Source organism: Plecotus auritus (assembly GCF_963455305.1).
Source record: "Plecotus auritus genome assembly, chromosome: 5".
NCBI lineage: Eukaryota > Metazoa > Chordata > Mammalia > Chiroptera > Vespertilionidae > Plecotus > Plecotus auritus.
In genome coordinates this window covers 183,867,479-183,892,473 of record NC_137776.1, presented here as the reverse complement: position 1 = coordinate 183,892,473, position 24,995 = coordinate 183,867,479, and the positions used below count along the sequence as shown (strand labels likewise).

The window sequence follows — 24,995 nt, the reverse complement described above, 5'->3', positions numbered from 1 at the left end:
CCAGGGCTCAGATCGACTTTTAAACGTGAGAACCTTTTTCTGGGGCAGTAGTCGGCAAACTCATTAGTCCACAGAGCCAAATATCAACAGTACAACGATTGAAATTTCTTTGGAGAGCCACATTTTTTAAACTTAAACGTCTTCTAATGCCACTTCTTCAACATAGACTCGCCCAGGCCGTGGTATTTTGTGGAAGAGCCACACTCCAGGGGCCAAAGAGCCGCATGTGGCTCGCGAGCCGCAGTTTGCCGACCACGGTTCTGGGGGGACACTCACGTCCCACCTCCTGCCACAAGTCCCCGCGCGCTTGGGAGCTCATCTGCGCTCCAGCCCTCACCCTTCTGGGGGTCCCTGCTGCTGCCCCTGCCCACATGGCCCTCCTCTGCCCACCCCAGTGTGAAAACGAGTCGGCCCTGAGCCTGTATGAGACCTGCAAGGTGCGCACGGTGAAGGCGGGCACCCTGGAGAAGCTGGTGGAGCACCTGGTGCCCGCCTTCCAGGGCAGCGACCTCTCCTACGTCACCATCTTCCTGTGCACCTACCGGACCTTCACCACCACCCAGCAGGTCCTGGACCTGCTGTTCAATCGGTGAGCGCGCCGCCCTCCACAGCACGGGCTCCCCCGCCTGCTGCTGTGTGTCTCCGGGAAAACCCCTTGCCCTCTCTGAGCCTCAGTTTGCTCATGTGAACACAAGCAGCCTCCCTGGTTGTCGGGACTGTTGGGGGCTGACTTAACTCCCCTGCCAAAGCAGCTCTCTGCCTCAAGCCTCGTCGCCCTGTGCCCTGGGGTGAAACAGCTCTCATTTGAGTAGAGGTTCCAGTTTCTATCTGGGGGTCCCCTCCCTGAGTGCCAGCGCAAGGGCCCTGGGGGCAGGGTGGGGGCCCCAGGCCCACTCGGATATCTGTGAGGTGCCAGTTGGGGTTCATTCATCCCACAAACGTAGGTGAAGCCCCTCCTGTGTGCGGGCACTTTTCTGGGCACGGGACGTAATTCAGTGCAACACGCAGATAAACCCCTGCCCTCCAGGCTCCGGCCCAGCGGGGGGCGGGGCGGCCAGTAACAGCAGCCTCACAGCAGGTTCGGTAGATGTGACGCCCTCACGGCCTCCTCTAGATACGGATGCATCCTCCCTTACTCCCACGAGGACGGCGGGCCCCAGGACCACCTGAGGAAGTGAGTGCGCTCGGGGTCCGGGGAGGGCCTCCGTCGCCGCGGGGGGACATTTGGGGGCCGAGGCCGCTTCCCTGGGGCCTGAGGGCTCCTGCAGGAGGGGAAGAGTGGGGAGCTGTGGTGGGCCCCGGGCCCCAGGGAGCAGGGGGAGGCTGGGGACCCAGAGCCAGCCCCCCAGAGAGAACCGTCCTCCCCACAGCCCGCCCAGCCCTGCTGGCCCCGTCCCTGTCTGGCGCCCAGGACAGGTGGTGTGGGAGCGCCCGGCTCACACCCGGCCCCACCTCGTCCTCCCAGTCCAGCTGCGCGTGGGGCCGGGGCAGCTGCGCCAATTCCCCGGGACAGTGTCGCAGGGAAGACGAGGCACAGAGAATAGGGCGGCGCCACGAGGGCCATGACGGCGGGGCAGGGCACTCTCTGCTGGTCCCTCCTCCCTGCGTGGTTAGGCAGCGCCCACTGTGTGCCAGTCTGTGCCAGGACAGAGCAGGCAGCCCCCTCCCCCCCGGCCTCGTGGAGCTTAAGGTCCAGTGGGGGTGCTGGAGATGGACAGGGAGGGTATCAGGCTTTCCGGGCGGGAGAAGTGGTCACACGGTCGATGGAGGGTTCCCTGCCTGCTCACCAGGCCTGCCCCTGCCTGGACAGCCCAGTGCGGGTGGGCAGGGGCACTGGCCTCTGCATGGGCAGCCCAGGGCGGGTGGGCAGGGGCACTGGCCTCTGGATGGGCAGCCCAGGGCGGGTGGGCAGGGGCACTGGCCTCCGGATGGGCAGCCCAGTGCGGGTGGGCAGGGGCACTGGCCTCCGGATGGGCAGCCCAGGGTGGGTGGGCAGGGGCACTGGCCTCTGGATGGGCAGCCCAGGGTGGGTGGGCAGGGGCACTGGGCTCCGGATGGGCAGCCCAGGGTGGGTGGGCAGGGGCACTGGCCTCCGGATGGGCAGCCCAGTGCGGGTGGGCAGGGGCACTGGCCTCCGGATGGGCAGCCCAGGGTGGGTGGGCAGGGGTACTGGGCTCCGGATGGGCAGCCCAGGGTGGGTGGGCAGGGGCACTGGGCTCCGGATGGGCAGCCCAGGGTGGGTGGGCAGGGGCGCTGGCCTCCGGATGGGCAGCCCAGAGTGGGTGGGCAGGGCGCTGGCCTCTGCATGGGCAGCCCAGGGTGGGTGGGCAGGGGCACAGGCCTCCGGGTGGGCAGCCCAGGGTGGGTGGGCAGGGGCACCGGCCTCTGGATGGGCAGCCCAGGGTGGGTGGGCAGGGGCACTGGCCTCCGGATGGGCAGGGCCGGGCCCAGAGTCCAGCCCCCACAGGGGCCATGGGAGGGCCTCATGGAGGGGGAGCCAGGCCTCTGACTCTGCTGCCCCCCCGCCCAGTGCCATCTCCTCCATCCTGGGCACCTGGCTGGACCAGTACTCGGAGGACTTCAACCAGCCCCCGGGCTTCCCCTGCCTCAAGCAGCTGGTGGCCTACGTGCAGCTCAACATGCCTGGCTCGGACCTGGAGCGCCGCGCGCACCTGCTCCTGGCTCAGCTGGAGAGCGCAGAGCTCACAGAGGCGGAGCTGGAGGGTGAGGAGGATGGGGGTGCCCGTGGGGCGGGCTCAGTGCTGGACACAGAGGAGCCTCCAGAGGCTGGCGTGGGGCAGGCCAGGAGCAGAGACTGGCCTCGGACCACCCACCTGGACTGCGGGTAGGGAAGGCGTCCTGGCTGAGGCTTCTCCTGAAGGCAGTGGCGTGATTTCTGTCTTGGGAAAGCAGGCGTGTTGCTGAACTTTTCTCCTGTTACAGCTCTATCACCAGCTCCAGCGCTAGCGCCCAGTCCTGTGCCAACTTCAGAGCAGGAGCCAGCTCCATCGCCAGCTCTAGCGCCGTCTCCGTTGCCAGCTCCATCGCCAGCTCTAGCGCCGTCTCCGTCGCCAGCTCCATCGCCAGCTCCATCGCCAGCTCCATCGCCAGCTCCATCGCCAGCTCCAGCTCCCAGTCTAGCGCCAGCGCTAGTGCTCAGTCCGGTGCTGGCTTCAGAGCAGGAGCCAGTGCTGGCTGGAGAGCCTGAGCCCGCTCGCGAACCAGCTCCAGAGCGAGAGACAGCCCCGGGACCCACTCCAACGGCAACCCCCGAGCTGGAGCCGGCTCTGTCGCAAACTCTGGAGCTAGAGCCGGCTCCAGCACCAGAGCCTTCCTGGCCTTCGCCTGTGGCCGCAGAGAATGGGCTGCGCGAGGAGAGGCCTCACCTCTTGGCGTTTCCTCCCGACCTGGTGGCAGAGCAGTTCACCCTGATGGATGCGGTGAGCAGCTCTGCTCAGCGGGCGGGAGGGCACGCCTTCCTCCGGCATCTGCTGTCCACGCGGGCGTTCCCTGGTCCAGAGCTGATGCCCTGGCCCCACCCCCAACCCCAGCTCCAGCGTTGCAAACCACGTGACCCGGGCAAGCTTCTTATCCCCAAGGCCTCCATTTCCCTGCGGACCGTGGAGCTGGGACCCCACCCGAGCCCCACTGCACAGAGTAACTGAGGGTTAAAGGAAGTGGAACAATAGAAATTTGGGGAGCCTGGCTGTTTGGTGGGGGAGGGAGCTCCCCCATCTGCCCAGGAGGCCTCACCAGCCTCAGCACTTACTAGGCACCTGAGGTGTCCTGGCCCCAGGGCAGGCTAGGCCACACCTCCAGCTGTGGACCCACATGGATGAGCATCTGGACCGGGAGGGGCACAGGTGGGAGGGGCTCAGGCCTCCCCACCCCCCCAGTGCCGCTTGGGATGGTGCCCGCGGTCAGTGAGGGTGGCTGGTGAAGATGCCACACTCCCCACCAGCGTTTCATCCCAGGTCCCTCGTGTGCTGGTGCCCACAGGGGCAGCCACAGCCACAGCTTCCAGGTCCCCAGCACGGACCAGGGCCCTGCTTGGGACTGGGGGGACTGGTGCTGCACTGGGGTGTGGCGGAGCCGAGTGACACGCCCCTGCCCCCCAGGAGCTGTTCAAGAAGGTGGTGCCCTACCACTGCCTGGGCTCCATCTGGTCCCAGCGCGACAAGAAGGGCAAGGAGCACCTGGCCCCCACCGTCCGGGCCACCGTCAGCCAGTTCAACAGCGTGGCCAACTGCGTCATCACCACCTGCCTCCGGGACCGCAGCGCCACGGCCCGGGCCAGGGCCAGGGTGGTGGAGCACTGGATCGAGGTGGCCAGGGTATGGGGGCGCCCCTGGCTGACTTCACCCCCTCCCAGGGCTGTGGGCTGTGGCCCAGCCCTTCTGTTTCAGGGCCTCGATGACCTTGATTTGTCTCCCCCCAGCCCGCCCGCCCCCGCTCACTTCCTCCTTAGGTTCCTTCCTGGGTTGAGCTCAGGCCCCCCAGTGATATTCATGGGGCGCGGGTCCCCTGGGAGGGGGGCTCCCAGGCATCTCACCCAGAAGGGGAGGTGCCAGCCCCCCTCACGCTGCTCCCCTCCTCCCAGGAGTGCCGGGTCCTCAAGAACTTCTCGTCCCTCTACGCCATCCTCTCCGCCCTGCAGAGCAACTCCATCCACCGGCTGAAGAAGACGTGGGAGGAAGTGTCCAGGTGGGCGGGCCTCGGGGGCTCCGCCTGCGCCAGGGCCTCTGGGCGCTGGGCCCTGCCTCAGTGAGCCTGCGACCTGCAGGGCTCACAGTGGGGGGTGGTCTCGAAGCGCCCATTGGCCTTAGACCAGCAGCTCTGCCTCAGGACTCAGTTTCCCTATCTGTCAGGTCAGACTGAGCCACACCAAAATCAAAACTGGTCCCAACAGAGCCACTCAGTAGAACTGGGAATGGGACCCAGGGGACCCACTCGAGAGCCCCCTCCCCAGGCCCACGGAGCCCAGCAGCGCGGGCCTTTGGGCTCCACGAGGAAAGGGATCCGCGCTCACACCCTCCCGCCACCCCCAGGGACAGCGTGCGGGTCTTCCAGAAGCTGTCGGAGATCTTCTCGGATGAGAACAACTACTCGCTGAGCAGAGAGCTGCTCGTCAAGGTGAGGAGGGCGGGGCCTCGCAGCAAAGGCTCTTTGCAAACTCCCGGGCCTGTCTTGTCTGGACCTGGGGGCGGGGCGGGGGGGGGGGGGCGGGCAGGAACCTGTTTGGGCCGTGGGCAGGTGGGGCAGTTCCAGGGACAGGAGGCCCAGGGAATGGGATGGCCTGGGCATGGGGAGGTTTTTCTAGAAGGGGTGGGGGGCCTGGCAGCGTTTGGTCTCCTGCTTCGTGCTGTCCCTCCGGGCTGGTGGTGATGGCGTCGGGGTGGGCATCCCTTCCCTGCCCGGTCCAGCCTGTCCCCTGGGCAGTCCCTTGCACCCCCTTCTGTCTGAACTCACTTCCCAGGGGAGGGCCCGTGCCCGCCCAGGCGACAGGTCCCAAAGGGGCTGTCCAGGCGTGGGTCCAAGGGACTAGACCAGGGGTGGGCAAACTTTTTGACTCGAGGGCCACAATGGGTTCTTAAACTGGACCGGAGGGCCGGAACAAAAGCATGGATGGAGTGTTTGTGTGAACTAATATAAATTCAAAGTAAAGGAGCGGAGGGGAGAGCAAGAGAACCGGATAGAACAGCCGGATCCGGCCCGCGGGCCGTAGTTTGCCCACGGCTGGACTAGACAGATCTGGGTGCATGTGGGGCGAAGGGCGAAGGGAAGAAGGCCTCGCTGACCCCATGCTCAACCCTGGCAGGAGGGGACCTCCAAGTTTGCCACCCTGGAGATGAACCCCAAGAGAGCCCAGAAGCGGCCGAAGGAGACGGTGAGTGTGCCCCAGGCCCGGAGGGCAGGGTGGCCTCCCGCGTCCCCCTCCCGCTGCCATTGTGCCTGACCGTGCCCTCACCCGCTGGTGTCCCTAAGGACTCGTTTCAGCCACCAGAGCAAGGCCCTGGGAGCTAGGCTCGGGGATTCGGGGTGGGGAGGGTCGGAGAGCCGGTCATCTTGGGGACTTGCCAAATGCCAGGCCTGGAAGATCCCCTGAGGGTTTGGGGTCCGTGGGCACTAGGAGGGGGATTAGCGCCTACGGGTCCCCAGGCTGCTCCGAGTGGGAGCCCGGGGTTGGGGCTAGGGGCCGAGGCTGAGGGGCTCCCAGGGGAGTGCGTGGACCCCACTTATCACCTCCCACCTCGCTGCCGCAGGGTGTCATCCAGGGCACCATCCCCTATCTGGGCACCTTTCTCACGGACCTGGTGATGCTGGACACGGCCATGAAGGACTACCTGTATGTGAGTGAGCCGGGGTGGGGCGGGCCCTGAAGCCCGAGGAGACAGCGCCCCTCAGGGGAGAGAGCGCCCCTCAGCGAGCCCTGAGCTCCCAGGCCCTGGCCCCTGTGTGTCGGGGCAGCTGCCCCTCTTACCAGTGGGTAACCAGCTCACCATCTGGCTGTGGGGCTCAGAGCTGCAGGGCGAGTTTAGCCAGCCGTACCCATGGGCAAGCGAGGCCACACCCTCCAAGGTCTGGCACGCGGTAGCCAAGCGGGGTCTTCTTGTCGAGGATTCAGTGGCTGCATCTGTCCTCGGAGGGCTCTGCAAGGTCTCCTGCGCCCAGATCCCTGGACCCAGCCAAGGTCCAAGCTTGTGTGCATGCCCTGCCCTCTGGTGTTCGCTGTCGGTAGTGCAGCCTGTGCAGGGGGCTGGGTGGTCATGGGCGTGGGGACACGTTCTGATGGGCGTTGGCTGTCTGCCTTCCAGGGGCGACTGATCAACTTCGAGAAGAGGAGGAAGGTGAGCAGCCACTGCCCTCCCTTTGGGGGCTGGAAACCAGACGCCCCCTGAGCACACTCTTGGCCTCCCCGTTCCTGCTGTATTAATGGGGAGAGCTGGATCCAGAAGGGAGAGCCTCTCGCAGAGGAGGGCGGCGGGGAGGGGGGGGCGGGGGTCAGGGAGCAGGAGTGAGAATCCGGGACAGTTTCCCGGGGAGGGGCTGTTGGAACCCAGCTGAGGATCAGGTCGGGTCTGGGTGGGGGCAGAGACGAGGAGGTGACCCTGCACCCCACTCAGGCCCTCCCCGCCCCGCCCTGCGCTCTGGCCCCAGGAATTCGAAGTGATCGCCCAGATCAAGCTGCTGCAGTCCGCCTGCAACAACTACAGCATCGAGCCCGAGGGGCAGTTCGGGGCCTGGTTCCGGGCCGTGGCGCGGCTCAGCGAGGCCGAGAGGTGAGGCGGCCGGGGGTCGGGCACATCCCAGGCTCCAGGGCCTGCGGCACGGGCTCTTGTCGGCATGGACCTGTTGCCCGGCGAGAGGGCTGGGTGCCCACACTCCAGCCGCGGGCACATGCCGGGAGGGAGACGGAGCGTGGCTCCGGGGGCTCACAGCTGCCGCCCTGTCCCGTAGCTACAGCCTGTCCTGTGAGCTGGAGCCCCCCTCCGAGTCGGCCAGCAGCACTCTGAAGGCCAGGAAGAGCACGGCCATCGTCAAGCGCTGGAGCGAGTGGGTGCCGCGGGCTGGGGGGGCCCCAGGGGGAGCGGGAGGCCAACAGCGGGAACTGAGATCCCAGCTCCTCACTGACCGGCCTGTGGCCAGGGAAGGCTCCTCACTTCTGTGGGCCTCAGTGGCCTCCAATGATGGCACATGGCCTGAGCAAATGGGGTGCCTGGAGCAGAGTGTCGGGGGGCAGGGATGGGATGTGTCCCAGGGGGGCCTCCCCCAAGTAACCCAGCCCTTCTTCCAGCCGCCAGGCCCCCAGCACGGAGCTGAGTGCCAGCGGCAGCTCGCACTCCAAGTCCTGCGACCAGCTCAGGTGCAGCCCCTACCTCAGCAGCGGGGACATCGCCGACGCGCTCAGCGTCCACTCGGCCGGCTCCTCCAGCTCCGACGTGGAGGAGATCACCATGAGCTTCGTCCCAGAGTCCCCCGACGGCCAGGAGAAGAAGGTGACTGCCCCCAGCCCTTCGCAGCCCCTCCCTTCCGGGTCCCAGTGTCCCCCTCCCCCCACCCACAAAAGGGGCCAGGAAGCCCCTCAAAGCCCCCAGAGCTGGGCCCCGGCCGCTGCTGACCGTGCCGTCCCCACAGTTCTGGGAGTCGGCCTCCCAGTCGTCCCCGGAGACCTCCGGCATCAGCTCGGCGTCCAGCAGCGCCTCCTCCTCCTCGGCCTCCACCACGCCCGTGGCCAGCGCCCGCACCCACAAGCGCTCCGTCTCGGGGGTCAGCAGCTACAGCGCCTCGCTGCCGCTCTACAACCAGCAGGTGGGCGACTGCTGCATCATCCGGGTCAGCCTGGACGTGGACAACGGCAACATGTACAAGAGCATCCTGGTGAGTGGGCGGCCGTGCCCGTGCCCCGTGCCCCCCCACTCTGCCAGGCAGCACAGGACTGGACGCCTGTCCGTCCCGCCCTCCTTCCAGCGGGTCTGGAAGGACAGGAGTGAAGAAGCCGGGCTCGGCGATCGGATGAGGGCAGTAGACATCCGATCACAGCCAGGGAACAGGTCTCGGGGAGCACCGGGCAGTGTCCCAAGGAGGGGGGTCCCCAGGGGTTGGAGGGGCAGCGAGCAGGCCTGAGGTGAAGAAGCGGGGCTCAGGGTAAGCGGGTCAGGGAAGTGTCAGGGGAGACGGGAGTCACTGGAGGTTGGAGCAGAGGAGGGCAGAGAGACCTCTGACTGTCTCCGGGGGACGGGCTGGTGCCCAGCTGGTGGCCGGGGGTGGGGGCGTGGGGAGGCCAGCAATCAGACACTGCATGGAATTTGAAGGTCGAGATCAAGCCAGCGGGACTGACCTGTGGGGGTCCCCGCCACACCCCACCTCTGGGTAGGGTGCCCCGTGCCACAGTCGCCTGGATGACCCTATGTCTGAAGCCGCTGCACTCTGGCCCTCGGGGTGGACACAGCAGGGATCGGCCTGGCCTGTGCTGACCCAGGCGGCAGCCTCCACCCTGGGCGGGCCGTGGCTCCCGCCTCCAGGGTTGTCTGGCCCCAGCCTCATGGATACTGTTATGGAGGGGCAGTTGGTTTCCCAGGAAGTGTGGGAGGAGGTGGCAGGCTTGGGAGAGGATGGGGAGTAGGAACAATTGGGAAAGATCCCTCATCGTTGCAAGGCCTCCCCGGGGAGGTGGCGAGGCCCCCACAGACCGAGCACCCGGCCCGAGGCTGTGAGCCCCTGTGCGCGGTATGGGGCGGCTCGGCGGGCCCCTGGCCCCAGCCCCCTGACGGCCTGTCCCCGCCCGATCCAGGTGACCAGCCAGGACAAGGCCCCGGCTGTCATCCGCAAGGCCATGGACAAACACCATCTGGATGAGGAGCAGCCGGAGCACTACGAGCTGGTGCAGGTCATTTCAGACGAGAGAAGTACGCGGGGCCACGGCGGCTGGGGCGGCAGGGCGGGCGGGGCGGCACCAGGCCCACCCCTCGAACTCACAGCAGCAGGGGCGGGGGGTGGGGCGCGCTTCACACACACTGACCTGCTCCTGGCCGGGCCTGGACACCCCCGTGTTTTCTCACTGCCCCCCGGACTTCTGGGCCTGGGTCTCGAACCCGGTTCAGAGCTGCAGTGAAGAAAAAAGGCGTTTCTCCTGGGAAAAGCAGCCGTGCGGCCGAGCCCACAGCCATCCGGGCACTTTCTGGCTGGGATGGGAAGTATGTTAACAGCCACGCGCACGTGTCACCAACCACCGCAGGCCGGGTGCCTTATAAACAACAGAGCCGTATTTCTCACGGTTCTGGAGGCTGGAGGTCCAAGGTCAGGGTGCCAGCCACGTCGGCCGAGGGCCCTCTCCCGGTGGCAGACGACACTGACTTCGGGCTGTGCCCGCACGTGGGGGAGGGGGGCTCTCTGGCTCTCTTTTATGAGGGCGCTAATCCCCTTCACAGGGGCTCCACCCTCACGAAGACATCGCCTTCCCAGAGCCCCACCTCTGGATCCCATCACCTTGGGGTTTGCTTTCAACAGGAATGTTGGGGGGAGACAGACATTCAGTCCATGGCAGAGGCTGCTGCGGGGAAGCTCAGGACCCTAAACCAGCCGTGGGCAAACTACGGCCCACTGGCTGGATCCGGCCCGTTCGGCTGTTCTATCCGGCCCACGGAGCCGAAAGAGCGGAGGGTTCTCTTGCTCTCCCCTCCGCTCCTTTACTTTGGATTTATATTAGTTCACACAAACACTCCATCCATGCTTTTGTTCCGGCCCTCCGGTCCAGTTTAAGAACCCATTGTGGCCCTCGAGCCAAAAAGTTTGCCCACCCCTGCCCTAAACCCTGGGGAAGGGACCAGCGTAGCACAGACTCGGAGCCAGAGGCCGGGGCTCGGGCCCCCGGGCAAGCTCCCGTGTCCACCCCCCACATGGACGTAACACAGCCAGGGCGGGGTGCGCAGAAGTCAGCGTACAGTTGCGAGTACACCAAGCACAGAGTTTGTGTGTTAATTATTGTTTGTTAATTATTGTTTGTTAATTATTGTTTGTTAATTATTGTTTGGTTTTCCATACGGACACTTTACGCCTACTTTTGCCCACCCCGGTATACGCATGGTACATATGTGTGCCATAAAGGTTAGCTGTCAATGTCACCCCCCCACGTCCTCTCCCCTGAGCTGCTCACCCTCTCCCCGACATGGGCCCCGACCATCAGCCAGGCCCCCACGACCCCTGGGAGTTGGTTTCTAAATCCCCTCGCACCTTCCTCTTTGTGAGGTGGGACGCGAGGCCGACACAGGTGAAGGACCTAGAGAGCCACCCGGGGCAGTGGGCACAGGTTCCAGTGGGCAGTGGGACCCAGCAGGCTCCGGGCCAGCCGGGTGGTGGGGAACAGGAGCCCAGGGTAGGGCCTGGGGGTACCCGGCTCCCCCCCCACCCCCGGCAGCACAGGGGTCTACCCTTCACTGGGCCCCGCGCTCTTGTGCTGAGCAGGGCAGGGCCCAGGGAGGTGGTCTGGGGTCTACAGAACCTATTCCTGCTTGAGACCCTGGTCAGCGAAGGCAGTGGGGTGGGGGCAGCAGGGTGACCCTCCCCTGCTCCAGAGGTGGGGCCGTGGAGCCAGGCCCTCTGTGGGGAGGAGTCGCTAGGTTTCATCGGCCAGTCCGCCTGCGTGGTCTCCCCGGCCCATGTTGCTGAGGGGTCCCTGGTGGTCCTGGAGGTGGTTTGGAGGTCTCGGTGCTGAGCCCAGGCCTCTCCCGGGGGCTCTCATACTGACCACCCCTCTACCTTCCCCGACCAGAGCTGAAGATCCCGGACAACGCCAACGTGTTCTACGCCATGAACTCTACCGCCAACTATGACTTTGTCCTAAAGAAACGGGCCTTCACCAAGGGGGCCAAGGTCCGGCATGGCGCCAGCTCCACTCTCCCCCGCATGAAGCAGAAGGGACTCAGGATTGCCAAGGGCATCTTCTAGCTGGTCCCCGGCGCTGCCCAGCCACCGGGCTGTCCCGCCAGGCTGGGGCTGGCTGGGCAACCAAGCACTTACAGACGACAGTGGCCCAGGCCAGGCGGGCACCTTCTGCCCAGCCTGCCACCGGGCCACCCTCCCCGACTCCGGTTTCTCCCTGGACCCCCTGCCGCCGGGATTGACGCCTGCCCGTCCACAGGCTGACCTGGCCTCCCGGGGCCACTCGCCGCCTTAGGTGCCTTCCGCTCTCTGGAGCCAGAGGACTAGCCGACTTTGCCCAGGAGCGCTGCCCAGGGGCACGGAGCCCTGCCCGCCACGGGGCACGCCCTCGCTACACCTCCCTCACACCTTCCCAGGTGTGGTCACTGCCACCTGTGCCCACGGGCGGCCCAGGGCACCCACTCATCCACTGGATCTGACCACTGCGGTTCTCTCCTCGCGCCCACGGACACCGGCGGTGCCATTCACGGGGCCCGGCCACGCCACCACTCGAGCCTTCCGCAGGCTGCACCAAAGATCCACCGTCAGGCCACCGAGTGCGGAGCCTCCCTCGGAGAGGAGGGACCCTCGTCACCTGCGAGTCCCCGGCCGCAGCCCGAGTGCCATCGGCCGCTGCACCTGGGCTTCCTGGACCACGCGGGCCAGGGGGGAAGGAGGATGGGGGAAGGGAGGGGATTGAACATTTGTATAAAAGGCAAAAATCATGTTTACCAGTTGGGGAGGGGCAATATTTATTTGTTGTAAATAGTAAATGCTAGACTTGGATATTATATTAAAACTCTGTTTCTACGATAGCCCGGGAGTGGCGCTTTTGTTCTTCCATCTGTGCTCCTTTATTTTTAAAAAAATGTATTTTTATTGACTTCAGAGAGGGAGGGAGAGGGAGAGAGAGAAACATCAATGATGAGAGCGAATCATTGACTGGCTGCCTCCTGCACACCCCCCATGGGGGATCGCACTCACAACCTGGGCCTGTGCCCTGACCAGGAATCGAACCTGTGACCTCCTGGTCCACAGGTCAATGCTCAACCACTGAGCCAGGCCGGCCAGACACATCTGTGCTCCTTTAAATGACACGCAGTCGCCCATCTGTGTTCAGACAAGAAGCTGTGGGGGCTGTGGGCTTCTCTGCAGGAGGCAGATGGCCGGCCGTCTCTGGCTCTCACAGACACCCCCACCCCCCACCCCCGTTCCGCCTTCCACAGGGTGTGTGGTGACCGGGGCATCGTGAACCTGGGCAGCGAGCTGAGACCGAACCCTCAGGACCCCTGGCGGGAGAGGGCGAAGGGCTTTCACAGGGCACAGCGACCACCTCTGAAAGATGGGTGTCTGAAAATTACATTGGGGATCCCCTGTCTCTCTCACATCGACACTTTCCTCCCTCCCTTCCTCTCTAAATAAAAATAAAACCAATTAAAGAAGAAAAGAAATATCTAGAATAGGCAAATTGAGACAGGAAATGGAGTAAGAAGCTCTGGGGGGCCATCTCTCCAGGAGACGACCGAATTTGGACTCTCGCACCTCATCAGACACAACAGCAGGGGTGCCTGGACTCGGCCGTGCCGCGGTACCTGACCAGGTGGCGGCGTCTCTGCTGGGAGAGTTCCCATAGGGACGGGCGCCCCTCAGCTCTCAGACTCCCGCCCGTGGGGCTCGGCACCCGCCGCTGCCCACCTGCCAGGGCCCCGGAGACCCGGCCTCGTTCCAGGGAGAGCCATTGGCAGACGCCGGCGGAAAGCCTGCCCAGGCTCCCGTCCTCAGGGCCCTCGGGGCTGCGTGACTAAGGACTTTCCAGAAACAAAAGGGTCCTAAAAGCACAGGCACCAAACACCGTCCACGGGGATGTCATTCACACAGAGGAGGGGCGTTCTGGTCCCCACGGCAACAGGCTGTCCCCGGAAAAGATGGTTTCTTCTTTAGCGGAGGTCTACCCCTGGCCGGGTGGCTCCGTTGGTGAGAGCATCATCCCATTCACCAGAAGGTGGTGGGTTCAATTCCCAGTCAGGACATATACCTGGACTGTGGGTTCGATCCCCTGTCCCTCTCTCACTCCCCGCCTCTCTCTCTAAAAAAAAAAAAAAAAAAAAAAAAAAAAAAAAAGAAAGAAAAAATCAATAGCCTGGCCGGCATGACTCAGTTGTTGACCGTCGACCTATGAACTAGGGGGTCAGGGTTCGATTTTGTCAGGGCACAGGCCCGGGTTGTGGGCTCCATCCCCAGTAGGGGGCGTGCAGGAGGCAGCCGATCCATGATTCTCATCATTGATGTTTCTCTCTCTCCCTCTCCCTTCCTCTCTGAAATCAATAAGAATATAAGAAAAAACAAAAATCAATTAAAAAATATCTGGAATAGGCAGATCGATTGAGAGGAAACAGAAGTGGCTAGCAGGAGTCGGGGGAGGGCAGTTGCTGCTGACTGGGTACCGTTTCTGTTTGGGTGATGGCACAGATTTGGAAATAGGTAGTGCGGATGGTTGCACAATAGTGTGACTGCAATTAATGTCACCTTAGAAGTTAAACCAGAGTACTTTACGTTATGTATATTTTACCCCAATTTTTTAAAATTTAAATTCTTTGTTGTTGAAAGTATTACATATGTCTCCCTTTTCCCCACTGACCTCGCCCCGGCCACTCCCTACCCCCCAGCACATGTCCGCGCCGCCCTACTATCTGTGTCCATTGCTTATGCTTATATGTGCGTATACAAGTCCTTTGCTTGATCTCTTACCCCCCGCTAACCCCACCAGCCCCTGTACCCCAATTTTTAAAAAAATAACAGTTGCAAGGACCAACTCCTGACCCAGGACGGGGCTGCCTGCCTTTGGAGGATGAGGGGGGAGTGTGGCTGGGCTTGTGGTTTCTGCTGCCCAGGAGGAGGAATTCCTGGATTTCAAGTTCAGACCGGAACTGACCAGCACTAAGTGGGGGATTGTGGACAGATCAAAGCCTGCCACGGGGAAGATGAGGCGGGGAGTACTGGCCAGTGGCCTCTGTCGGGGCTTCGCATTCTGTGATCCAGGGCCTGGGCCTTCCTTTACCAATTGGAACCCTCCGGGAACCCGGTCCTGGGAAGGCCTCTGTGGCTGCGTTGTGTCTGGGGAAGTGTGGAGAGCAGCTACAGCATTTGGATAGGTTCAAGCCTCGGGCGAATGAGAGGGCAGGTTCTCTCGTGGCAAAGCCACATACCAAGTCCCAGATTGGAGGGCAAAGCCCTCCCAGCACAACGATAGCCAAAGGTTATGGTTGTACGCTTGACCTCATGGTCCCAACCTGTGGTCCCCCGTGGCTAAGTGAGGTAGGCTGTGGGGGTGCAGCAAGTGCTGCCAAAACAAAGCTTGATGGAGTTCAGGTGCATGTAATTGAGTAGATTCCAAATCCGGGAGAACAATGTAAACATCTTGAGCACTTTGCCTGGTGGAATCTGGCTATAAAATAAAGACTCAACTTGCAGACTGTGGCACTGTCTCTCCATCTGAGAGCAGCGTCCCACCTAGCCCCAGCTTTATTCTCTTGTCTGTCTTCTTTAATCCTTCCCCGCCCCCCCTCAGGTTCACCCCTGGCCGTGCTGAGCCAGCCACAGGGAAGGATTTGTGATGCAGCTTATTTAAGGTGACAGCTGGGCCCTGGGAACCAGAGCTGCAGCTCTTCACAGGGTTCATTTCTCCCAGGACCAGGCACTGGACCACCCACCTCGCTCTGCTGGCACGTATTCTGAGGAGTCCCAGGTGAGTGTGGGTTTGCAGGATAAACGTGTTGATTGCTGCCCTCTGGCTCCATTCTGGCCCAGATGAACCCAGGGCTGTGAGGTCTGAGGTCCCGTCTCGGGCAGCCACCAGTTTAGACTCACTGTCCTGAGGGTAGATGGGCTGGAGCCCTGAGAGCCCGCAGCCCCTGGCTGGCTGCCCTGGTTGTCCAGGTCTGTGCTGTGGTTCTGCCATGGGGAGGTGGGTGCTGGGAAGCTCTGCTGGGGGAGGTGGAAGGATGGGGCAGGGAGGGCAGGGAGGAACAGCACCAGCACTGCCCGCTGTACCCACCGCCTGGCCAGGGAATCACTGGACCATGTGCATCAGGGTGGCTGGCTAGTCCCTGGAGCTGCCCCCACCATACACGCCCCCCCCCCCAATCAGTTAGGAACCTTCTCTCCTCTGAGCCCTCATGCCCGCTCTGAGCTGACATGGTGAGCTTTGGAGTCTCAGACCTGGGCATGAGTCCTCGCTTGAGGGCCTGGGGCACGTGGCCCCTCTTGGAGCCTTGGCACTGCAGGAAATGGCCGGCATGGTCAGCTTCTGATGGAAGCAGTGGCTGAATGCCCCAGGCACAGAGAAAGGAGGGGGAGGGACCAGGATGTGAGACCAAGGACCTGTGGGCCTGGGCCAGCATCATGGTGGAGACCCTGGAGGCACCTGTCTCAACTAGACAGGGGGATAGGGGGGTCACTAGAAAGGGCTCAGCCCAATTGTTTTAAATGGCCCAATGGGAGGACCTCGTCCACATGTCAGGAAAGAGGTGAGCCCGGAGTACTCAGCCAATGAGGAGCTGGAGGAGGGGCCGGATAAATGGGCTGTGTTCCCGCCCTGGGGTGCCAGTGCAAGTGGGGGACACCTGCTCTTGAGAGCTCATTCAGGTTTCGCTTTCACCGAGCTTCTGTCTCCGAGTGTCATTTGAGTTGGGACAGGTGAGCATTTCTCACAGTACCTGTCTACAACGGGGTGTCCACAGGCCGCCGCCTGGGCCAGGAGAGGTCAGGATGGGGGAGCCCTCGGTGCAGAAGGTGCCCCATCCCAGGCCTTGCTGAGGTGGCCAAGGCCCTGCGTCTCACCTCTGCCTCCCGCTCCCCTCCGGACTCTGCCAGAGCCAGCGGGGAGCACCCTGGCCCAGCCAGGGACACCCAAGGCCCAGCCCTGGTATCCTGTGCTCTGAGCCTGCGGGATGCGTTCCTGTCTCTGCCTGGGATACAGCTGGAAGCAAATGCGTTTCTCTCCCGGGCCATTCCCAGACTCCGGTACACAGAGCCCCCTCCCCGCACCCCGAGGACGTGGTCGAAGCTGGGCCCACTGGTCCAGAGGCAACTGCCCACGGTGCCTGCTCTCACTCAGGGCTGACCCTCCTCTGACCCTCTCTCCACCTCTGAAATGAGGGGGGCACCCCACTTCCAGAGCTGAACACTGGCTGAGACCGGGCGGGCGGCTGAGGTCATGAGGGCAAATAGGGTAGCCAGAGAGAGATGCGGCTTTATTCAGGAAGAGCTGGGGCGGGAGGTGGGCTCCCTGGGTTCCACCTGTGGCCTCTTGGGCAAGGACATTAGAAGCCAATGGCTGCCCATCTGAGCCTCCTCAGAGTCACCCGTGGGGGGCTCATGGGGCGGCCGCAGACTTGTCCGAAGGGGGCACGGGGATGGCCTCAGAGTGGTCCGAGCAGGGGAGGAGGGTAGCCCCGACTGTGGTCATGGGGGGCAGGGCCTGGTAGGTCTGGGTCCAGTACTGCAGGTAGCTGCTCCTCAGGTGCTGTTTCAGGGACTGGCCGTCCATCTTCTCGTTAATGTCCAGGTAGTTGCCGTTTTCCTGGGTGTAGGGATCCCACTGGGTGGGCACAGCCGAGTGGCCCTTGTTGGGGTCCCTGCACATGAGAGAAAGGCTGTATGGGGTCTGAAGGCTCACGGGAGGCCTCCATGCTGACCCAAACCACCAGGGCACCTAACTGTCTCCTGGGCACTGGCTGGGCATGTACGTGTTCTGCGCCCAACCAGTAGCTCTATGCTCACACACAGATGGGGGTACTGAGGCTCAGGGAGGTTAAGTGTAGGAGAGGGGACAGGCATGTGGGGCCCAGGTGGCAGGAGGCCTGGCCCAGCCTCACCCGCCTTACCCAGTCCTGGCAAAGTTGGTCCAGTAGGCGATCATGGCCCGGGAGACAGTCCTGTCTTGGGCCCGGTAGCCCAGGGGGTTGGAGAAGGGCTTCCCAAACACGTACGGGAGATCATCGGTGTGGTCGGCGCCCACCCAGCTGGGGTACAACGGATTGCGAGAAGGGTGGGAGAACAGGTAGGTGTAGGTCCGCGCACTCCTGAGGAGGGAGGGACACGGCCCAGGGTGGCAGGTAGCTCACCTGGGCTTCCCACCCAGAGCTGCGCCCTGAGGGAGGCCATGGGGAGAGCAGGGCAGGACTGGGAAATCCCCAGACTCAGACTCAGCAGGGACCTGGGTCCCTGCTCCTGGAAGGGAAGGCCCTGGGGTTGTGGTTCTGGGATCTCAAGTGCATTCACTCTTCCCTCCACAAATCCTCTCGAGGCGCCTTCCTTCCTTTTCTCTGCAGATGAATTTGTGTTCCCGTCAGGAACACACCTGTGCCGCCCAATGAAGACCTCAAGTTCCTGGAGTTGGGACAAGCTTTCTGCCTGCTCTTCCTGGGCATCGTTTCCTCTCCCTTCCGAGGAAGCATCCCTAACTGACTTTTTATTTTCGCTGGAGGTTGACCAGGTGGCCGCAGGCCAGAGTTGTTTTGAATGTTGGCCAACTCCAAACCCACAACAGAGAGCATCATCTGTGTTCTGTCCCCCTACGCGTGGGGGCTGCGGGGGGGCTGCAGACACTGCAGGGGAGGCCTGTGGGCTGAGTGAATGGGGGACTTACAACCTGATGGAGCACCCGAATTAATCTGAAAAGTAACCCTATCATTTTCAGTCTTACTACACTTATACTTATGTGAATAGGGTTAAGTTTTCTTAAGGTTCCTTTGAAGGCCTGTGCAAAGCAATGAAGGAGGTGACTCAGCCATGAATCCAGCAAGCAGAACCGATAAGCATGGTCAGACAGACCCACCAGGAGTCAAAACATCATCTCATCCACATCATCTCACCCCATCATCTCATCCACATCATCTCATTTGATGACTACAATAGCTGAGGTTGCGGAACCCCAGGGCTGCACGTAGCACCCCAGCTCCCTCCCCTTTATAGTCCTGTCCCCTGCACCTGCTGGAAGACAGGATTTGAATGTTTGCAAGTGCCCTGTCTTCTTGGTTGGCTGGCCTTTTCAATAAACGCCTCATATGATTCCACTGGCCTTCGTTATTGGACACAGGGACAAGCAGCCCGATCCCTACCTGGGGTTTCCCAGTGACAGGAGGAGGGCTCTGTAATGGCCCCTGAGCTGGGAGGTGAGGAGGGGCCTTCTCAAGTCTCCTCAGGCCTGGGAAAGGCAGATGGTGCAGATACTGCTGGGACCCCATCCTGGCTTTCCCGGGCCTCCCTGAACCGCCCCCTGGGGAGGCCTCGCTGGGCAGGTGTGTGACCCAGGAGGGCCTCCCCGGCCCTCACTTAGCCCTGGCTCTGTGCTGGGCCACGGCCATCTGCGTGGGCATCAGGAAGAGGAAGTCGGTCTCCAAGTCCACCACCGTCTTCTTCTTTGCCTCCTCGGAGGAGTCCTGGGCCCAGGACGCCGCGTAGAGGTCAAAGGTGGCGTTGGCACCTCTGGGCCCCTTGGTGAAGGTGAACCCGCTGACCAGCTTGAAGAAGTCCTCCCTGCAGGGACAAGCCGGCACTGGACCCTGGACCCAGGTCAGCGGGAGGCATCCCCCCAGAACCCCCTTCCAGGGCCCTGCAGATGGCCCCCTACTCCTGCCCACCTCCTTCTCCAGCTGATGCCTCCCCAAGAGGGCCATGGGCACCGCCCTGGTCCTGCACCCCACTCACCCAGTGACGGTCTGGTTGTCCACGTTGATGGCCGGCATGTCAAAGCTGGCATATTTGTGGCCGTCCATATTGCTGGTGCCAGCGATGTAGTCGATATCGGCTGCGTTGGCGAAAAGGTTGATGGGGTCGTTGGGGATGAAGTCTCCATCCACCACAGGCAGGAGGCCCACATAGTACAGGTAGGGGTCTGCGTGGAGAGCAGGGGTCCTCGCACCTTCCAGAGCCGCCTGCCAGGCCCCAGGCCCAGGGGCAGCCCCTGCCTCCTTGGATCCAGACCAGGGTCCTCAGCCTGTCCCCCTGCCATGGGTCCCGGATCATTCTATGTCCTGGGCTGCCCTGCGCGTGTGGAGCAGCTTCCCTGGCCCCGTCCGCCCGATGTCACCCTCCCCAGTGTGGCAGCCCAGACTGTGTGCAGACTGCCACAGGCTCCCTGGGCCACACCGTCCGCTGACAGCCACTGCACCTGAGGTCCCTAAAGTGGGTGCAAATGACTGTTTCTGCCCATTGTTGGGGGACAAGGTGCACCTGCTTCCCAAAGGGGTCAGGACCCAGGGAGGATCAGAGGGAGGGATGGTGCCCGCGGACCAGCCAGTTGAGGCCACGGAGGCATTGAGGGCCCTGGCGGCACTGGGCTCCCAGGGACGCCATGAGTGGGTGACGGGCCAGGCAGCAGCCCCTCAATCCTCGCTTCTTGGGGAGCATGACCGTCTCCCCATGTGGAGCCCCACTCACACTCCAGATCCAAGTGGGGTATCTTATAGGCCAGTGTCAGCACCCGGGGGTCGGTGACCTTCAGACACTTGGCCATGCTGGCGGTATCGTCCAGGGGGCAGCCCACCTTCTTGGCGATCTGGAGGTTTGCAGGGGAGACAGGTGGGTGAGGCCAGTGCGGGGCAGTCGGCCATGGAGACTGTGACAGGGCATGGAAAGGATTTAACTGAGCCCCGACTCCACCGCAGCTCCCCTTTACCCTCTTGGCCCAGGAGAGAGGGTTCTTCTGGATGGCCCAGGGGGCCAGCGCCACGCCGCTCTGGCTGATGGCTCGCCGGATGAGGCCCTTGTTGTAGGGAGAGAGGGTCTGTGACACACAGAGGTACTGTCACCATGGCCTCGCCTCTCCTGCCCACCCGGGCTCCACCAAGCACAGCCAGACTGTCAGCATCATGCTGTTCCCCACAGCCCCATAAGCTCCCCACTGTACCCATCAGCTTCCCCATCCTCCCTCAGCTCGTCCCAGCTCCCATCAGCTCTCCCAGTTCCCATCAGCTCCCCCAGCCCCCATCAGCTCCCCCAGTTCCCATCAGCTCCCACAGCTCCCATCAGCTCCCCCAGCTCCCATCAGCTCCCCCCAGTTCCCATCTGCTCCCCCAGTTCCCATCAGCTCCCCCAGTCCCCATGCATTCCCCCAGTTCCCATCAGCTCCCCCAGCTCCCAATCAGCTCCCCCAGTTCCCATCAGCTCCCCCAGTTCCCATCAGCTCCCCCAGTTCTCATCAGCTCCCCCAGCTCCCATCAGCTCCCCCAGCTCCCATCAGCTCCCATCAGCTCCCCCAGCTCCCATCAGCTCCCCCAGCTCCCATCAGCTCCCCCAGTTCCCATCAGCTCCCCAGCTCCCATCAGCTCCCCCAGCTCTCATCATCTCCCCCAGCTCCCATCAGCTCCCCTAGCTCCCATCAGCTCCCTCAGCTCCCATCAGCTCCCCCAGCTCCCATCTGCTCCCCCAGCTCCCATCAGCTCCCCCAGCCTCTGTCTGCTCCCCCTCACCCCCATCAGCTCTGCCCAATTCCCATCGCTTAGCACCCACAGCCCACCTCAGCTCCCCTCTTTGGTCCCTCAACACCCTGAGAGGAAGGCCTGCCCTCCTCGGGTCCCAGACCTGTAGAGAGACGCTGGCACCTCCAGCTGATTCCCCAAAGATGTTGATGTTGTTTGGGTCCCCCCCGAAGGCCGCAATGTTCCTCTTCACCCACGTGATGGCCATGTGCTGGTCCCGAAGGCCGTAGTTACCTGGGGCGGGTGGGAGCCCATCAGGGACTGGGTGGGGGAAGAGCTTCCTCCATGTGGAGACCCCTGTCAAGCCCCAGGACGGCACATGACGGGTCCCAGGAGGCTGTGGAATTAGGTGCTGGAGCGGGTGTGGGGCTCAGGTAGGGGACTAGGAACAGGAGGGTCAGGCTGTTCATCTCTCTCCCTGACACCGTCCCTCTTGTTGTCTGTCTGTCCTACATCTCTGAGTCTGCTGAGTCACCACTTCAGTGTCTCATCTTCCATTTCTCCATGGGACCCTGTCCCGCTCCCTTGTCTCCCTGGGTCACTGTCCCCACTCTCTGATCTCCCTGGGTCCCTGCCCTCGCTCCCTCATCTCCCTGGGTCCCTGTCCCCACTCCCTGGTCTCCCTGGGTCCCTGTCCCCACTCTCTGATCTCCCTGGGTCCCTGTCCCTGCTCCCTGGTCCCCCTGGGTCCCTGCCTGGATGACAGGCAGCCTCTTCTCTCACTACGCTGCCGATGGGCTCCTGTGTCTCACTCTCCATCCCCAGCTTCCTGCGCTGCCAGTAGAATTCTGGGTCTTTCTGGGAGACTCTCAGGAGTTGTTGGGAGAAAGCGGTGATGAAGGGCCCCCCACCAGCTCCCTCACTCCCGGCCCAGGTGCCCATCACACCTGGCAGGTGGGTGTCCCCAGTGCTGAGGAAGCCCAGCGGCCCGAGGCGGTAGTTCAAGGTGACCACGATGACGTTGCCCCGTGTGGCGATCTCCCCCCCATCGTACTTGTAGTTATTGAAGAAGCTGAAGTCTTGGGCAGAGCCCATGAGGAAGGTTCCTCCATAGATCCAGATCATGACAGGCAGGTTCTGGGAAACTGAGGCAGGAGACAGGCCCGGTGACCCCAGCTGTCCCCTCCCAATCCCCTCTGGGTGCTGATTTCAGGAAATTTCAGCTCTGGAGCCCACACACACAAGGGCCGGGGCGTTTTCTGCACGTTTGGGGACTTGGAGGGCACGGGGTGGGGGATGCACCTTCCTTCTGGCCCTGGGGGACCCAGATGTTGAGGTAGAGGCAGTCTTCGGAACCCTCGGTGTCGTCCTGGGTGAGAGTTACTTGCAGGCATTGCTGCTTGAAGTCCTTGGCCTTCAGGGTCCCTGTGGGTGACCAGAGGGGCTGGCGTTGATGGGGAAAATGAGACATTTTTTGGGGGCTAGCAATCTGAATCTAGTCACTGCCCCTTTATTTATCTGGTCCCACAGGACCTGTTCACCCAAAATACTACTCCCATCTTAGAGAGGCCATAAACCATCCCCAGATGGGGTTATCAGGGCTGGCACCAGGCCAGACCCTGGGATGTGGTCCAACTGTCCCATCCCAGCACATGGGGCTTTTGGCAAAGCCAGTGAAAGGTCCAGACGTATGATCCATATTTGGGGCACAAAGAAACCAAAGGAGTAGAAAGGAAAGCTTCCTCATATTGCGGGGGAGGGCTCAGGATTTGGGGAGAAACAGACTCCCCTGAGTCACTGTACCACTACATGTGAAATATCTGGAAATAAATGGTTTTTTGTGAGCCTCCGGGACTCTTGCATATTTTTTCGGTCGCCGGGTAAATTCTGCAGCAGCACGAGGATGGTGGCCCCACCTGCCACCCCAGGCACAGGGCCAGCCCAGCACCCACCCCCCACTCCCACCTTGCCAGCCGGGGTGCCGCTGGGGGTTCTCCAGGGCCTTGGGCGGGGCGGCGAAGGGGATGCCCTTGAAGACGTCCACAGAGCGGCCGCCGATGCCCAAGAGGCCGAGCTTCTGGTTGACGCCCTCCACGAAGCCCCCTTCCGTGTGCACCACGCCCAGCTGGGGAGAGGGCAGGCTCAGGGGCGCAGGCTGGGTGGGCCAGCGGGGTGGGAGACCCCAACAGGATCTAGGGGTCCAGACAGCCTCCAGGTGGGGCCCCTAGTCACACCTGCCTGGAGGTGTAAGTTCCCGAGGAAGCCCCGCTCCTCAGCCCTGGCAGGGCCCTGAGGGCAGGGATCCTGTAGGTGCCCTGAGGCTCCCCACTCCCCCTGGAGGCACCCGGGCCACTGGAAAGCAGGTGGGTGTCGCCTCCTCTCCAGGGCGGGGGGCCAGGCTCCGGGTTGAACTAGACCGAGATCCACACTCCTGTTCCGCCGCTGGGGCTGTGATGGGCAAACTGCGGGCCTACTCAGGGTCCAGCGCCCTCTGAGCTTGGCCATGGCCCTCCCCGGGCAGAGGGAGAGCCAAGGGCCCTGGAGGCCCAGGCAGATCCGTAGATCAGCCCTGAGGGCGCCAGTGACTCTGGGGCTGGGGGACCGGGCGCCTTGTTTGTGTTGGCGCAAGTGCCCCTGTGTGCCCTGAGAGCGCCTGGCCCAGCCCTCCCTCGTGGTCTCTGACATTCGAGTTCGTGGGCGTCCTGGCTGTCAGCTGCGCGGCTCCATCGTGTGAGTGTGAAGGCAGGAGCGCAGAGGAAGGGCCAGGACAGCGCGGGGCTGGTGTGGGCTCTCGGGGGCTCTTTGTGCCAGCGACCCACCTGCCTGCCCCCCTCCGCAGGCCGTCCCAGGCCGGGTTAGGGGAGCAGACGGGCCCCTGCCATGTCCTCTGGGCTCTCGCTTACCTTTGCTGCGCTCACTACCGCCAAGCAGCAGGCGAGGCCTAAGACAGCCAGCTCCGGGCGCCCCATGGTACGTGTGGCTGCCTTGGGGCCCTTCCTCTGCGTGTGGGTATTTATGGGGCGGGAGCCATCCGGGAGAGATCCGGGAGCTGGGGCTGGCAGCTGCCTTTGGCTGGTTCCCTTCCCGTCCTCCTCCCTCTGCCCCTTCCTCCAGGCAGTATACCTGGGGCCAGGATAGCTATCGTTCCCAGCCAGGCTCAGGGCCAAGGTCATGCATGTGTGGGCACACACACACTCAGACACACACACACACACACACACACACACACACACGGACGTGTGCCAGGGTGCAGGGGTGGTCTGCTTTTCACAGGACCTGCTGATCTGGGTGTCTGGAGCCCACAGTGCACCTGGGCCGGTTACTGGGAAAAGTCAGGTGAACCTGGGCTGGGGCTACAGCAGGGGTGGGCAAACTTTTTGACTTGAGGGCCACAATGGGTTCTTAAACTGGACCGGAGGGCCGGAACAAAAGCATGGATGGAGTGTTTGTGTGAACTAATATAAATTCAAAGTAAAGGAGCGGAGGGGAGAGCAAGAGAACCCTTCACTCTTTCGGCTCCGCAGGCCGGATAGAACAGCCAAACAGGCCGGATCTGGCCCGCGGGCTCTAGTTTGCCCATGGATGCTACAGGGACTCAGCTGGGTGCACTGTGCCCTGAATGGTGGCTCATTTACAAGGGCCTGGGCTCACCCTCAGAGAAGTAGGCACACTTCCCTTCAGGCCCTACCTGGCCCCCACCTGGAGCTCTGGAGCTCAGCAAAGTGTGTTCACAGGGGACAGGGCATGTGACTTCTGGGACAGAGAGGGCTGTGTGCTCCTGGGCAGCCACGTGGCTGAGCCTGGGTCCCAGGGCCCACTGGTGGGCAGTCTGAGCTGGGTGTGGGAACCCACTGCAGCAAAGGCGGGTGATCCTGCCCTCAGGGAGGGCACACCTCACACTCAGCACCAGCAGCCCTGGGAGGCAGGACTGGAGGGTCAGGGGAGCACAGGGGGGGAGGGAGGGGGCTCCCGCCCAGCCTGGTGGCTTCCCTGAGGAAGAGGAAGACCTGGCTTCACAAATGCCCAACGACCTGGGGCCCAGCAGAGAGACAGAGAGGGACAGACAGAGGGAGAGACAGACAGAGGGAGAGACAGAGAATATGGGGACGCGGAGAGACAGAGGGAGAGAGAGCTGAGCAGAGTGTGTGAGAGCAG

General features: G+C 62.9%; 2 protein-coding genes across 6 annotated transcripts in view; one reads left to right on the top strand and one right to left on the bottom strand.

Moving 5' to 3' along the window:
- Positions 1-12,232, top strand: part of RALGDS (ral guanine nucleotide dissociation stimulator) — a 41,233-nt gene extending 29,001 nt beyond the window's left edge. For 3 of the 5 annotated variants that reach the window (XM_080670923.1, XM_080670922.1, XM_080670919.1), the window contains exons 3-18: positions 396-589; positions 1,076-1,174; positions 2,531-2,724; positions 2,944-3,440; positions 4,119-4,334; positions 4,601-4,704; positions 5,049-5,133; positions 5,819-5,887; positions 6,264-6,350; positions 6,816-6,848; positions 7,159-7,280; positions 7,459-7,554; positions 7,796-7,997; positions 8,137-8,379; positions 9,293-9,407; positions 11,270-12,232. In XM_080670923.1, coding sequence (XP_080527049.1) covers positions 396-589; positions 1,076-1,174; positions 2,531-2,724; positions 2,944-3,440; positions 4,119-4,334; positions 4,601-4,704; positions 5,049-5,133; positions 5,819-5,887; positions 6,264-6,350; positions 6,816-6,848; positions 7,159-7,280; positions 7,459-7,554; positions 7,796-7,997; positions 8,137-8,379; positions 9,293-9,407; positions 11,270-11,445 — 2,532 coding nt within the window. In that variant the 3' untranslated portion in view covers positions 11,446-12,232. The remainder of the gene's footprint in view (positions 1-395; positions 590-1,075; positions 1,175-2,530; positions 2,725-2,943; positions 3,441-4,118; positions 4,335-4,600; positions 4,705-5,048; positions 5,134-5,818; positions 5,888-6,263; positions 6,351-6,815; positions 6,849-7,158; positions 7,281-7,458; positions 7,555-7,795; positions 7,998-8,136; positions 8,380-9,292; positions 9,408-11,269) is intronic. The other 2 variants (XM_080670921.1, XM_080670920.1) reach the window with 2 other exon arrangements.
- A 4,560-nt stretch (positions 12,233-16,792) lies between these two features.
- LOC308248405 (bile salt-activated lipase-like) lies at positions 16,793-23,809 on the bottom strand (the record flags this gene model as incomplete). The annotated part of the gene is made up of 11 exons (XM_080668347.1): positions 16,793-17,054; positions 17,304-17,501; positions 18,754-18,957; positions 19,129-19,315; positions 19,861-19,978; positions 20,099-20,206; positions 21,004-21,134; positions 21,788-21,985; positions 22,143-22,265; positions 22,806-22,965; positions 23,744-23,809. 11 exons carry the CDS (start codon positions 23,807-23,809, stop codon positions 16,793-16,795), a joined length of 1,755 nt encoding a protein of 584 aa, XP_080524473.1.
- Positions 23,810-24,995: the final 1,186 nt, after the last annotated feature.